General features: G+C 30.2%; 1 protein-coding gene across 1 annotated transcript; it reads left to right on the plus strand.

The window, feature by feature from the left end:
• Nucleotides 1–5,156: 5,156 nt before the first annotated feature.
• LOC114715479 (ethylene-responsive transcription factor ERF036-like) lies at nucleotides 5,157–5,939 on the plus strand. The gene has a single exon (XM_028900354.1). It carries the CDS (start codon nucleotides 5,219–5,221, stop codon nucleotides 5,918–5,920), a length of 702 nt encoding a protein of 233 aa, XP_028756187.1. The 5' UTR covers nucleotides 5,157–5,218; the 3' UTR covers nucleotides 5,921–5,939.
• Nucleotides 5,940–16,232: the final 10,293 nt, after the last annotated feature.

The following is a 16,232-nucleotide window of genomic DNA, read 5'->3' on the forward strand; positions in this document are numbered from 1 at the left end:
CTTGATTAAAAAGACTAAATCTTTGTACCAACTTCATTGCGTAATCTATATAAAAAACACAATAACACAGAGAGGTTAAGTTTTGATGAAGTTTCAAATACTAGTTTAGTCAATTTTAATTATTAACTCGTGAGATTCTCCAAGTTCTTCATAGTAAATTCATATAGGCCAAACTTGCAATAATCACAATTAGCCAATCCATCATTTTCTTATATAATTAATATATAGCCACTAACACTAACAAATGCAATTTTTTTTAAGTAATAATCGATCTGATATGATTACTCTATAGGAAAAAAAAAGTGATTAAACGTTAATTTATATTATATCAAATGTCAGATTATATATTATTTAGCATGATGGGTTGGTGGAAGAGATGGAGGCACTTGATAATTAACATAAAGATACATTCAAAAAATTCTAGAGTTCGTTCATATTTCTCTTTAGGCATGATATGCGACCAAGTGCACTAGCCAATCATATACTGGGAAAAAAAGTGTTGACCTTATACATATACATATATATTTATATAATTAAATTATATTTGTCATTTTACTTTACTTTGATGACCACGTGGGATGGTTGGAATAAGAAAATGATAATTTATGAATGTGTGATGATGGATGCATTAGAAGAGAGAAAGAAAAATCAAAGACGACTTTGGTCCTTGGATACAATAGAGATTGTAAAATAAAATATCAATTGTAAAATGATAATTAATTAGTTCAGATTTATTTAAAAAAAAAAAAGACAATGATATTGTTATTTTCAGAATTCATATTTTGTGCAAATATTTATAGATATCGCTATTTCTAAAGCTTCTATTAGTAATATGCAAATCGTAAATTACTCTTCCGATCCTAAATATAATATCCTTATTCACACTAGTATAAGGGTCTTATATTTAGGACCGAAGGAGTATATCATCATTAATCATTATAATTATCAGCATGGGTTTTGTTACTAAAACATATGTAGACAATTAATTTGTTTTAATCATAATTAGCACTTTATGAAATAGTGGCATTTTAATTTAAGTATCCCTTTTTTGTATCTCTATATATATATGTGATGTCATTTATATATGAGACACAGAGAAGTTGGTTGGTGGAAATATTGCGGTACATGATGAAATATATATAATGGAAATATTTCAGGAAACGTCCATACGACTATTTCCATAATCTAATTATAATTTTTCAAAAAACTATTGACTTTATTTAGTGCAACTGTTTAAATATATCTATATCGGAAATGGAATTATTTTGTCGATTATTATCATTTAATTTTGACCGCCATATTGATATATGTCTTCTGGGGCCCAAAAAAATTTTTCTCCCTTTTTTGGGCGACTGCAAGACAGTGATAACCACCAAACTCAAAACTTTAAATCATTTTTTTAATTACATTGTATATTAACCTCAATTATATATAATAAATATGTAGGGTGTGATAATTGAAGCTTGACCCAAAAAGAGCTTGTCGTGGATTAGTGATATTAGGAAAAACTACTGAAATTCTTTGTTACAAAATAATTTACTAACTAAAACTACTTGAAATTTGTTTAAGCATTTGGATGTAACTCTTCTTCATCTATGTCAGTATGTAACTCATTTTCAACTATATGTATTGTGCAAAACGAAAAATATTTGTATATGACAGAAAATATGTTATATACAGTTAAAAAAATACTCACTAAAGATACATTATAGCTGCTTCAGAACCTAAGTGTTTAGGTATATATTTTAGCAATTAATTTTGCAATAGGGAATTTATATTAATTTTCTCATTATATTATATAGTAATCAACCAACTGCAGTTGTGTATAAAGAATGAATAAAATCTTATCATTTTGATATTGTTGTGCATAAACAAGTCTCACTCTTTTTTTTGGGTATTCAATAATCATATGATTATGATTTTAATTATTGGGCATAAAGAATAACCCCAACCTTTATCACTGTACTTGTATAATAATATTTCTTTTGTGTTTTCCAAGACTATCTCCAGAATGATTGCGTACACACACAAACGTGTCTGTACTCATGATTCGGAAAAATATTTATAATGCTCAACCAGGATAATTAATTAATTAATTAAATGAAATCCAGGTATATTATACTAATTAAATGGGTCCAACTGATGTTACAGAGATATTAATGGTTTTTTTTTTTTTGCCAAAAGATATTAATGGTTGTTAAAATTCTCCTCTCTTTTATTTTTTTCCCAACTTGATCTGAATTTGTGTAAGAGCTGACTTTAATTTGTTTGAATACTTTTTTTTCCTAACCTTGGCCTGCGTCAGTGCTGGTAATTAATCTTAATATAAGCTCAGATTTAATCGTGCATGTGCAACATGTTCTTTTTTTTTTCATTAAAAGGTTTTTTTTTTGCCAACTTCATTAAAGGGTTATTAATGGTTGTTTAACTGCAGGTGGTTGATTAATATGTATAATTAATTCGACAATCTAGGCCAATGTTACTTTTTTTTTTTTTCAATGTTACTGTCACATGCGTGCTTAAAAAAAAATTAGCGAAAAGAAAGACTTTGTAGGTTAGAGAATAACCATAACATTAAAAGGTTAAACTTTTTTCTTTATCACCTAACAAAAGTTAAACTTCCTCATCATAAATTAAGTCAATTTTTTTAATACTCATTTCAACTTTTATAATTATTGAAATATATGAAAATTAGAACAGCGGATGCAACCTTTTCAAATTTATTTATAATTATTGCAGAATTATTAAACAATTGTATGAAAAAAAATATATAATTGACTATTTTATTGAAAATAATAATAATGAAAGGCCAAGTGGCTAGTATAACCTACTATTTATGCTAAGATATTGACCTATATTTTTCTGGGTATAATTTTACAGAAAGCTCGAAAGGTTGAAGTGGTCATCATTTATTAAGTTCGTCTTAATATTAATTTCAACTTTGTAAATTGTAATTTGCTGTAAGAAGCATGTGAAAGTACAACTAATCACTGGGGTTTATCACAATTTATAATATACTACTATTTGATACTACTACGAACCAATTGAGTGAGAGATCTGGAATCTGAAAACTTAATCGCGATATTAAAACTAAGTAATAAGGCATCTCTAGTCAAATTAGAGAGAATATACCTTGTGATTAATTATATTAATGAATATATATATATATATATATATATCCTAGGAAACCACTAGAGCATAGGGTAAGGAATCTTGAAGTGGAATGGATAATTTTTTTTTTTTGAAATGGTATAGTAATAGATTAAATATGTGGTAATTAAGCATTTTATTTTGTGGTATAAAGACTTGACTAGGACGCTTAATTACTTGGTTAAGAATCCAAAGTGATGATTGCCCAAAGAAAATTAGAAGATAAAACAAGAGGCAGTGGCCTGTGGAATGTGAAATTAATTAATTAATTAATTAATTAAGTTAAGAGTGACTGATTGAGAATGCCATCCAATTTGACTCCCAACGGCCACTTCAATTATCAATAATTAAGCTTCCCAAATACTATACCTCACTCATTCTTTTTAATTTGCTTATCGTTAACCCAAATGAATTACCACAAAAATTTATAAAATTTTCATATTATATACACATTATCTCTTAATAAACGCCCTGAATGTTTTTTAATTACTGTAATTACACCGTTTCCTTTTATCTTAAGTAAATAATCTTACAGATTAAGAAAACATGTGATCTAAAAATATCAAGACATAAAAAAAAATGATCTTAATTATATATATTACCATGAAAAATATTCAAGATAACGTATAATGGTTTCGCATATCACCTAGGGACCCACATGAGAAGATTAGATAAGTAGATTAAAATGATGGGGCTAACATAATTCAACACAACGTACACAGACAAATCAAATCGAACAGAAAAGAGAGGGCACACAAGAATGAATCAAAGTCTTTATAAAATTCCAAAGTTTTCCAACAGCATTTAACATATACAGTTCACCCGTCGTATGAATGAATGCCACCTATCTGTTACTTATTATTATTAGCTTATCATCATCAAACGTCCACATTACAGCTCTATATTTGGGTACAATTTTGGAATGAAAGAGAATTAAAAAAAATTAAGTTAGGTGTATTCATTCTCCAATTTAGAATTTCACAAGTCAAGTACATTCAAAATACCAGACAACATAATATAGACAATGAAATTTGGTTTAAAATGGCTGTTTGAAAAGTTTCTCTAGCAGAAGAGCTTGATGCACCTCATTTAATAGATACAATTTTTTTTTAATTGTGTAATTTATTTTTGAACTATATGCAAAAAAATTTAAAACAAAAGTTATTTGTACATAACTAAAAATATGTTACACAAAGCTTAAAAAAAAAGGCGCACCCATTTAAATTCAGGTCCGTTTAACCTATAAAATTTTTAATTTCTCCTCTAATATAATAATATAATGAATGAACAATTTGTAAGATTTATATCATCATCATCATCATTATTGTGATAGTGGAATTGAACGAAGGTGCTTTGCTTTTTTGGGTATAACTAGTGGCAATTATTATATAAATCAAATTCAAGTGTTGTCCCCCATGTTGAACATTACTTCTCACTTTATTTTATAAAATCAGTGAAAAATCATATTATTGATCGATGAGAAGTGATTTATAATGTTTTAAATTAGATTAGATGCAAGAAACAGATATAATTATATAAATGAGTGCAAAAGTTTTACACTTTTTTCAGTGTTTAATATAAGAGTTAATTTGATTTTGAATTTAGTCTTAAATATAAGACTCTGGTCTACTTTGTCTATCATATTTATCTATTTTTTTAAAGCAATCCTTATAGTAATTGCATATATTAAAGGTCTAATCAAATGATAGTTTTAGCTAATATATAATTAGTAAAGGTATTTTAGAAAAGACAATATATCATTACTACAAATAATTAATTCAACAAACTTTTTTAATCTACTTAAATTAATCAACTAACTGTTATATTAATAACTGAAGATAGTATATACACACGCGAGCACACAAAATCATTAATGTAGCTAACTAGAGAGGAGTAAATAAGAGAAACGTTACGAGGAATTGGAATTATAGTAGAGGTAGGTCAAGCGTCGCTGTACACGGAGCGTATCTCTCCTTCCCTACAAAAACCTACCCCCACTCTTACTCTGTTCCTCCTCATTCCCTCACCTCCTTCTCTCTCCTCTCTCCCTCTCTTTCGAATCCTTACAATGACCCTACTCCCCACTGAGTCCGCTGTTTCCTCTGAAACTTCATCTTCCTCCTCTGATTCCAAATCCCACACCACCAGACCCTCCAAAAGACCCCGCCCCTCTCCTTCTCCTTCCTCCTCCTCCTCTTCTTCTTCGTCTTCGTCTCCTTCTTCTTCAAATAATACTACTTCCGGCAAGCTCCCGCACTACCATGGCGTCAGAATGCGAAGCTGGGGCAAATGGGTGTCTGAGATTCGCGAGCCCCGCAAGAAGTCTCGCATCTGGCTCGGCACTTTCGCCACTCCAGAAATGGCCGCTCGAGCCCACGACGTGGCTGCTCTCTCCATCAAAGGTAAGTCTGCCATTCTCAACTTCCCTCAAATTGCCACCGTCCTTCCCCGGCCCGCCACGCCCTCCCCTCGTGACGTCCAAGCCGCAGCTTCTGCCGCCGCTGCCATGGTCGAGTTCGACTCGGTACAGCCCTCGGAAGCGTCGAGGTCGGAGTCGGAGTCAACGGAGTCTTCAGAGCTGAGTGAGATAGTGGAATTGCCGAACATAGAAGAAGAGAGCTTCCACTCAGACGAGTCAATGACCGAGTTCATATGGATAGATTCAGTGGACCGTTGGGTGTTTCCGGGTATGGGTATGGGTTTGGATGATTCAGAACTGAGCTCCATTTTCTCGCAGCAATTCTCAGAGGAGATCCCACTCTGGGATTAAAACTAAAAGGCAAAAAAAAAGAACAATAAATTAGTAATAGAATTTTTATTAATTTATTGTCTAATTAATGTATATTTGAGGAGTATCTTATAATTTGTTTTTTGGGGGTTGGAAATTGAAAGTTGTATTTGTGTTCCAAAAATGTTGGAGGATGATAACTGACAATGGAGTCACCAATGGCTGGGCTGTTTGGCTATCTTTGCTCACTGGTCAGTGTCATTTTCCGTTGCTGTATTGTACATTACAGAGTATATATATACATATGTGGCCTGGTCGGTAAAGTAGAATTTCTCAATAAAGTAACCAGCAGAGTTATAATATTTTCAATTTGTACTTTACTTTGTTCACTGCAAGACAAAATTAACCTTGCATCTTGCTCATTAATGCAATTCCGTAATTTTTTTCAAAAGAGAATTTCAATAGACATCTCACTAAACAATTCATATTAGTTAACTTTCAAAAAATTTTAAAATTTTATGGGTAAAAAGACAAAAATACTCTTACTTTAATTTTTAGGTTGTGAATTTTCTTATTCTTATAAACGCGGAATATTTATGACTTTATTATAGGAATTTAATACATATATTGTGACAATGCTCATTACTTTTCTAAGTAGTTTGTGTGTTAAATAAGTTGTCCCAACTCATCGCAACATGTTACATATGACTAACCAACAGTAAACTAAGAGAACAGGCGAGGTTTAATTAATGTCTGGTGATTAGTCTTCTCAAGCCAACAGAATATTTTTTTTCATCCAGCAACTGACAATATTATTATATTTTTTTTGCCAAAACACTTTATAATTAATTAATTAAGTTGTTATATTATTATATTTATATCCGTTATTTGCTCATCATCAAGCCCTCATTTATTGAATCTTCCACCTACACTCAGTCACTGTGGCATGTCGTTATTAGATCTGACATCACACAACAATGTGGTGGACCATGATACCATCCTCCCACTTTGTTTTTTCTTTTGGCCAATTTTCTCTCTACACCTGTTTATATTTATATATATTATTAAATTTATATTTAAAAAACTATTCACAAATGATGGCTGGGCTCACTGAAATTGAATAATTGCCTCTGTATTTATATGAATCTTGAGATGAGTTTCACTTTGCAACTAACTTTGAGATAGAAATGTGATTTAAAGAGTCATAATTTGGGTAATTTACTTTTATTTATGTTTTACTCCCTCCGTTCCTTATTATAAGAGACGAATAACCGAATTACATTGATAAAAAAAACAGTTAAAATTAGTTAAGAACAATCAATGTGTAAAAAGTATAATTTTTTTTCCAAAAATACCCTCATTAATAAGGAGAGAGAACATGAAAGAGAATAATGGTAAATTATTAAAAGAAAGAGAAGTGGGAAGGAGAGAGAGTGTGAGTTGGAGACAATAAATATGGGTAAAATAGAAAATCAACACAAAAAAGTAGAGACAACTTTTAAATGTCTCTTATATATAGGAACATGCCATAAGCATCAAATGTCTCTTATAATAAGGAACGGAGGGAGTAGTTTATATGGGAAAAGTGTTTAATCTTATTTGGTTTAATGTGTCAATGTTTTTTTATGATTTTAATTGGTTGGGGGGGTATTGGGACAAAAAGAAAGGGAAAAAAAGGAAGGAATAAAGGAGAAAGGAAAAGGGGAAGGGGAGAGAGAAGAGAGGAACAAAGAGAGAGAAAGTGGGTGAAGAACAAAATTGTGAGAATTTTGGGGATTTTGGAAATTGGACCGTTGGAGGATTTGAAGTTTCGTGGCGTGTCGTTTTGGGAATAAGCCGTTGCCCATTGTGAATGTTTGAAAATTCCTCTAAGCGGACAAAACTCAAGTTTGTATTTGTATTTGGCGTTCGCACAAACTTTTCACTGTGTCTTTGTTCAACTTTCATGACGTTGATATGATACTAGCTAGCTAATATATTATTAACTCTCATCAAAACTTTAAAAATAATAATAAGAAAAAAAGTAATTGTTATACGGATGTTGATCTTATGGGATTTGTCTACGTAGGGGAAAATGACGGTGAGGACTTTTTTGTAAGAAACAATAATGATGTATTTGGTACGAGGAAAATGAAAGAAAGGGGCAAGGAGAAAAAATCTTAATGAGTTCAATTTAAAAAATGGGGTTAAAAATTTTAAATTAATTTTTCTTTTTTTTAATCTTATATCTTTTTTGTATCAAAATTTTATAACCCTATTTTTTTAATTTTTTTTAAAACCAAGCTCGTTAATTTTTTTTTTTCTGTTTCCTTTCATTCCAATGCCCTCATGGTGAAAGGTTCAAAATATTTGAAAATAATAAGGATCAAGCTTACTGTTATAAGAAAAATACTAGTGGCTATATAAAATGTTATTTATATGACCTATCTAAATTAATTAATATATCATGAATGCAGTTGGAAATCCTTTAGAATAGTCAAACTCAATGTGACAAAAACTTGATCACGTGGTACTAGTTCAAGGTTTTTCTTGGAAGCAAGTAAAGGAAAGCATAATGTTTTGAAAAGAAAAACATAACCGTTCGTAAATCTTTTCTCAATTAAAATTTTGACTAAGAGGAATTCAGTTCTTATAAGCTACCTCCAGTTCTAATTATGAGATATCATTTGTAGTTTACAAACGAGATCTTATAAATAGAAATAAAAAAATTATTAATTTAAGAAATTATATACGTGGTGACTGAGTTATCCCAAGCCCAAAAATAGTAGGGACTGAAATATTATTTCAAATTAAAGTACAATGGCTAAATTGAAAATTAACGAAAAGTTCATGACAAAAAATTTATATTTTATGATTTTTTTTAAATAAATAAAGGATCCTAATTGGTATTTTTAAATTTTAGGATCCTTAAATATTATTATCTTGCTGAAAAGATGAGAGAGGGATTTTTTTCATGATTGTAATTCATTGCTTTATTTTGTAAAAAAATTGGGATTTAATGACATTTCCCCAATTTATGGGGCTAAAAAAATCTCATTCAATTTCTCCCCAGGTGTACGTATTATATACCCCATTGTCCCAATCCCGGTGTTTTAACGTTTCAATTTTGCAAATGTTTCTCAAAGTCAATAAAGTATAAACGTAATGCACACTTTATATATATTTTAAAGTAAATTATCCCAGTGGCAAAAAAAGGGCTTTATCCTCCTTTTATGAAAGAAATTGATTTTTTATAATATTATTATTTCTTTAAATATACTAATTAGACTTTGTCTGACATATTCCAACTAAATTTTAAAATTTAAATAAAAGTGACCCAGTGGGGAAAAAACTTGCAAAGTTGATGAGAACATTGAAAAGAAGTGTAGTACATATAGTAATTTAAGTTCCAGCTATATGATTTAATAGTTTTGCACTTTCACATTGTTTATTAATGACTTATCCAATTCAAGCGAGTCGTATGGAATCCGACGTTGAACTTGTTTGGATCCTAAAAAGAAAAAAACAAAAAAAAAATTGGAAAGGAGGATGTCATTTTCTTGTCGTGTTTCATGTTTAGTGGGGATATGAGACGGAGGAAAAAGAGAAATGAAAGGAAGAAAAAAGAAAAGAATACTGCTTTTAATATTAATTTTATTAAATAGGCCATTTTTCTTTTCGTTTTTTTTTTAAATTAAACATTTGTATCCTTTTATTAAAGATCTGTTCAGAATTTTATTGGGTACCAAATACAGGTATCTTCCTAAGCAGGGATTCAAACTTTAGCATGTCACGTCGTAAGAAATTAACCATTTTCACTAAAACGTAGACCTAATCTCGTCTTGATTGTCATTTCTATTTGATTCTGAATAAAATGTGTAGGGAAATTTAAAAATACGTTGAATTCACTATGTAACACACATATACACAGTTATTGCTATAATTTAGGTTATTTAATAGTTGTCTTAATCTATATGCATAATTAGAGAAAAATGGATATTTTGAAATACAGGGATGATAAACTAAAAAAGGGAATTGTGTGTAATAATGTTTTTAGTTTTTTTTTTTTACCTGGAGTGTGTAATGATGTATAAAACAAAGAAAGTTGCGAAACTTGGAAGTAACGGAATATAAAATTTCCTTGCCTTGCGAAACCGGGTTAACTTTCCTTAATTATCTACCGTTAACACAGTTAATTTTTGTTTATATGGATTGCTAAGAAGGACTGACATAGAAATAGTACATGATAAAATGAGAAAAATTTTATACTTAAACGCGTGAGGTTGAAACGTGGAAGCCCTAAGCACGTGGTTGGACTAGGGCATCTGAAAGAGAGTTTGTTCGTTTACACTTTGATTATTATTCCACCAAATCAAAGTTCTTATTAACGTGAAGCCATTTTTTGGTGGATGGGTGAGTTTCATTTTCATTTTTTCCCCTTCAATTTCGTCTTCCTTGAGAATTAGTTGATGCGTGGACTTGCGGTTTTGTAGTGAAGTTTGACAGAAAAAACACATAGCAGAACAGAGACGATAAAAATCGACATTGGTTCATAATTAAGAAACTTTTCGGTGCTTAATGAGTAGAGATGAAAATGTCTCAATAAATAAAATAGGGATAGTGTAGAGACAAAACTCCGCCTATATTGTATAGCCGGTCCTAAACCCGGATAAAGGAGGAGGGTTGTGTTAGGCCCTCGACAGCCAACGTAAAAACTCGTCGAATCTCATGAACATGGATCAACGAAGTAATATAGTGTAGAGAGGAAATATGATATTATATCTAAAAGTCAAATCAAAACTCAATAACATTATACTCCTCCGGTCCTAATTATAAGACCCAATTGACTTATTTGAGGAGATTAAGGAAGTAAGTTAAGTTGGTTATTTATAATAATAAGTGTTGTTATTCCTAAAATATCCTTGCTAATTAAGTATATTGGCTAAAACTATCATTATTAGAAGGATTATCTTGGAAAAAAATGCATAAATATAAGAGAGAAAATGGATTGGGTCTTATAATTAGGACCAAATAAAAAGTCAAATTGGGTCTTATAATAAGGACCGGAGGAGTACTTAGGATATGATAGAGCAGCAATTTTTTACCAACTGGCATTATTAGTTGTAATTAAGAGAAAGGATGTTGACCGCTTAAACATGAGATTTTGAATTTAAATCTGTGTGAATGCAAAAAGTATCTTTAAAATAGTAAACCCTCATATTTAAACTTGACAATACTTAAATCTAACTCAATCAGAATCACGCACACGCACATATACATACATACATATCTATATATGAGAGTAGCAGTTTTCTTTCAAAAGGAAGCATAACATTAAAGAAAGCAGAGAGAATAGAGAAGGGGGCATTTTGTTGTTGGGAGAATGGAGATTCCCTGGGAGGCACGTTTTAAAAAATAGGTGACAGTGTCACAGGAAGAGAGGATGGTGAATGGCTTTTTGTGAATCTCTCGTCCATATCAACCAACCAAAACCCTAACTTTGTGGGACTTCTTTTGAGAGACACCGCAGCATTTAATTTGGATAGGTTGGCCACCCCCCCTTCACCATATATAACTACATAGAATCTAGCTAGCTGGTTTCCACCCTATTGAAACTAAAGTTACATAAATTTTCCGCCAATGATATTGAAAACGTCCAATTACATACGTACACAAAGAGATAAGTTAACAACATAATATGGCATCTCACCATATATGTGTATATTTATGAGTCTTAAAAATCAGATCAGCTGATTCCCAGCTCCGATTCTAAATATAAGACGATTTTATATTCAAAGTCGAAGATAGTATAACTTGTCGATCATATTAATGGTGATCCTTAGGATATTCAATCATCAGATGAGATGTGTATGTACCGGCTATTTTTCATCAACCATGATATATAGAGAGAATAGTCAAAAGAATCTCCAATTAACATTTCAGTGATCGCATAAACATAAAGCCTTGTAACATGGCTTTGTTCTTGCCACGTTTTGAATCATTCTATTTGGACACATGTATTATTCTCTATGTATCTCGCTCAATAATGAGCCTCTCTCATGGGTCACTATACCCTGCTTATTGATATTCCAAAAATTTCTGTTTCCCAACAAAAGAAACCACCCAAATATGTGTTGTAATTTTGTGCATGCAGTGGGGGGGTTGTGTGTCTCACATTATTACTAATTAAGATTGAGAAGGTGTTCAGACGTACAACAATGACACATTGCAGTTCAAATCTTACGATGATTCTCCTTATAAGCTAAGCTAGATGTGATAAAAATAGTGTCATTGGCTCAAATGCTCAATTTGAATCAATTAAAAAGAACAGAAAGAGAGTGAGAGGATTAAAGAATAAAAAAAATTTAATGTCCGTGTTAATTCTGCATATTATAAGATTATTACTGCAAACAAACAAGGATTTTAAAAAACATGAGAAAAACCTGAAAATTTGTTCAAAAGAAAGACTTTTTTTTTGGCGGATTTTCTCACAGAAAACTGTGGAAAAAGAAGATTTCCTGTGGACAGGTCCAATTTAGTTATTTAATGCAAGGTTTCCTTTCCTCTTTTGTGGGAACAAACTCTGTTTGCTTCGTACACTTAATTTCTTCATTAATTTCTCTGATCATTCATTAATTTTACACGTCCAATTTCATTTGACTCTAATTTTCTCCACAAATACACGCTCATATAATATAGTACTCCCTCTTATCCATAATATAAATCGCTTCTAGAAGAATGAATTAGTCCAAAATATGAGTCACTTAAAGAATATTTAATACTCCCTCCGTTCCTTATTATAAGAGACAAATAACCGAATTACGTTGATCAAAAAAGCAGTTAAAATTAGTTAAGAACAATCAATGTGTAAAAAATATAATTTTTTTCCAAAAATACCCTCATTAATAAGGAGAGAGAGCATGAGAGAGAACAATTAAATTATTAAAAGAAAGAGAAGTAGGAGGGAGAGAGTGTGTGAGTTGGAGACAATAAATATGGGTAAAATAGGAAATCAACACAAAAAAGTAGAGACAACTTTTAAGTGTCTCTTATATATAGAAACATGTCATAAGCATCAAATGTCTCTTATAATAAAGAACGGAGGGAGTACTTATTTATCAGTTTTATCCTTACAATTAATATCTATATGAAACTCCTTATATTTTTTTCCTCTTATTTACAACCTCATTTATTAATATGGATAAGATTGAAAAAATTTTAATTTGAAACAGATTTAATGAGTTAACTATCAATTTTGATGGCAGATTTGAGTGAAGAAGCATGTGACATTAATACATGAAGGGGTCAGTCTTTGGGAGCATGGGATCATGAAAATTTATGACATATTAAAACGTATGAAAACTGCAACACACATAATAATCAACCCCTTCTCCTCGCGGGCCCTTTGCTTAAATTTATCATCTTTCTCCTCCATTAAAATCCAACCAATTAGCTTTCTTCAATAATTGAATCGTCACAGAAGAATGAAAGAGAAATGTGTGTTTGTGCGTGCGTGTTGGAAAGATAGATCATAGAAAGGACGAGGAGGAAGAATTCTATATTAAGGATAAGCCAAAATTCTTTCTTTATGCCCTTGAAATAGAATCAGAGATAGTAACTAATATCGTTATCAATTAGCCAAGTAATTGGGAAATATCGGGTGTTAAATTGTTAATTAATTTTAAAAGAGTGGATCGGAGATGGAGCCTAATTAAATTGTTTATAAACTGTGTCTAACACAAAGATGTGTATGTGTGTGATCATTTAAATATTGTTTTATTTATCATGTGAGAATTTCATTCAGACTTATTTTAATTCCTTAAAAAAACTAAGTTTACATTATCCTTCTAATTCTATAATATCAAAATGCCAAATTGAAATGGTATATATCATGCGTGATTTCGGATGAAAGACTTATGTTCTGTGTTTTTTTTGTTTTTGGTAATCAGTTCATTAAGATCAACCAATTAAAAGAGCTTAAATTATCTTAATTATACTGATCTATAAAAGCAAAAGTAAAGCTAAAATGGACAAGAAAACCAATATCCCTTCTTAATGCTTGCTAGCTAGAAGCCTAGGAAGAAGAAATAATTAACATGGCTGGTCAAAACGACAGAAACTTGTTAAAGTTTGTATCATTAAAAATTTTGATCATAAAATAAAGAAAACCAGGGAAAGAAAATGAGTTGAGTTAATATTGTATTCCATGTCCATAATATTATTAATTTTCCTCGAATACTCAGAAACTACTTCACGAAGAAACAATTTATGTAGGGAATTCTTATCTGAATTGTTTGTTAGATGAATTACGTCCCTTGCTAATTATGAAGATTATAAGATTCAAAATTAAAGAAATGTCAATTCAAATTGATTTGTTTTTTTGAAAGCCAAATTCATTAGGAAAAAAACAGTAGTTTGTGTTTCACAAATTATGCATATTTTTTGCCATTTTGAGTACAATGTGCTTAGCTTGATGATAATGCTTGTATTTGACTTTTGCAAAACCTATACGTGTAAATGATAATATAGTTATTTATAGATCGAACCCTGAAGTCTTGCTTAATTATGTTTTATTTCTTAATTGGTTAAAATTAAAAAGGAAAAAAGATTTCCTTAAGTTGGCAATATTATCATATCCCATCTAAACCAAAGAAAAGTTGAATGATTCAGGAAACCTCTAAAAGTGGGAAGCAAACAAAATTAATTAAAATTTGCGGCTTAGCATGCGTACACTTAAATTTGGATATTTATTTGCAGCCGACCGCATAGTTGAAAGTAATCAATATTTTTTTTGAATAAAGTCAATTGAGTCTACTAAAAAATTAATATATATATATATATATGTGTGTGTGTGTGTGTGTCCATATAATCCAGATAAAGTCTTTAATTTTAGTCTTTTGTGTGTAGGTTTGGACCCAAAAAAAAAAAAAGTCTTTTGTGTGTAGGTAGAAAGAGCCACATCAAGAAAGTTACTTTATTTTGAAACCCCGAAAATTGGATTACAAGTTGCTAGAAATATCCAAATATTTGTACTTTAATTATTGTGTGGTTAAGGATATATCCACACACACACAAGGAGATTGTGATCTTTAATAATAAAGGGATGGTGGGTTCTTGAAATGATTGTATAGTCACTGTACCCCTTTGGCTGTGATGCACTTAGATCCGATTCCCTTTGTTTGTTTTTCAAATTAGATTGAATTTGTTTTTCTTGTTCCAACATTTATATTCGAATTAACAATTAAATATCAATTAAGCATGTTACTTATCGAAAAAATTATTTTGGGTTGATAATTATTTTAAAAGAACTAAACACTAGCAAGTAGCAAATATATAAAAATAATATAAAGGACAAGCGGCCTTCAATACCCCACTTTTTAATCCCAACCTCTCAAATATTTTTTTATCATTAAATTCTACATAAAATGAGTAACATTATAATATTTTATAGATAAAAACGGTGCAGTTTGAATTTTTATGATTTTTTAAAATAAATAAATAGATGATGCACAATTTTATAGCATTTTTAATAATTATTTTTGAGTATTTTTGAGTCTAAGTTAGGCCTAATTAATTAGCTTCCTCCTTAACCTTATAAAATATCAAACAAATTTGCACATGCCGTAATTTCGGGAAAGAAAGGGATGGGCTCAAATTTAAAACCACCAACATATTTAGCTGTTAAGCAAATTATGATAGGATTAAATTTCAATTATAACAAAGCAACAAGCAACGACACGTAAAACTCCTAGCATTCCATTTCCATCATCTTTCTTCTTCTAATAATAACTTCAATATTTAAATTGTTCAGATTTGATTTTATGCGAACATTTTTTTTATTGTAATACACATTATTCATGACAAAATTCAGTCATTTAAATCTAATTAATTTTTTAAATTTGTAATTTAATATTTTGATAATGTTTTTATAAAAAAAATCAGATCTGAATCATTCAAATATTAATTTTTTTAAAGCCAAACATTTAAATATTGATTGAATAATTATTAAAAAAGAAAAGAGAAAAGAAGATAAGAATAAAACATGATTACTTCCTCTTCAAACAATGACAAGTTTTTTTTTTTTTGGTGATAACAGTGACAAGTTTTAATGTAAGAAGTTATATTCTCATAATAATTCTTTTAATATTATTTTGTGAGATTCTCTTTCTGTCCCATCTTTCTGTTATTCACTTCTGTCCCACTTGAAAATTTCTTAAATGACCCTGACACGTGTCAACCGGTATGAACAAATTTACAATAATGAGGCAAAAAAATTATTCCATATAATAGGTTGATCGTACGTAATTCGTAACCATCCAAATCATTTTTTGCTTCCCATGCAGTTGCCGTTGTTTATTTTTGGCAAAATTTATCA

The sequence above is a fragment of the Neltuma alba genome, unplaced genomic scaffold (genome assembly GCF_004799145.2).
Source record: "Neltuma alba isolate B1F8T4 unplaced genomic scaffold, ASM479914v2 tig00011591_pilon, whole genome shotgun sequence".
Lineage (NCBI taxonomy): Eukaryota > Viridiplantae > Streptophyta > Magnoliopsida > Fabales > Fabaceae > Neltuma > Neltuma alba.

What these genes read in the sequence shown, in the direction of transcription:
- LOC114715479 (XM_028900354.1), top strand. Translation starts at nt 5,219, where the DNA reads ATGACCCTACTCCCCACTGAGTCCGCTGTTTCCTCTGAAACTTCATCT.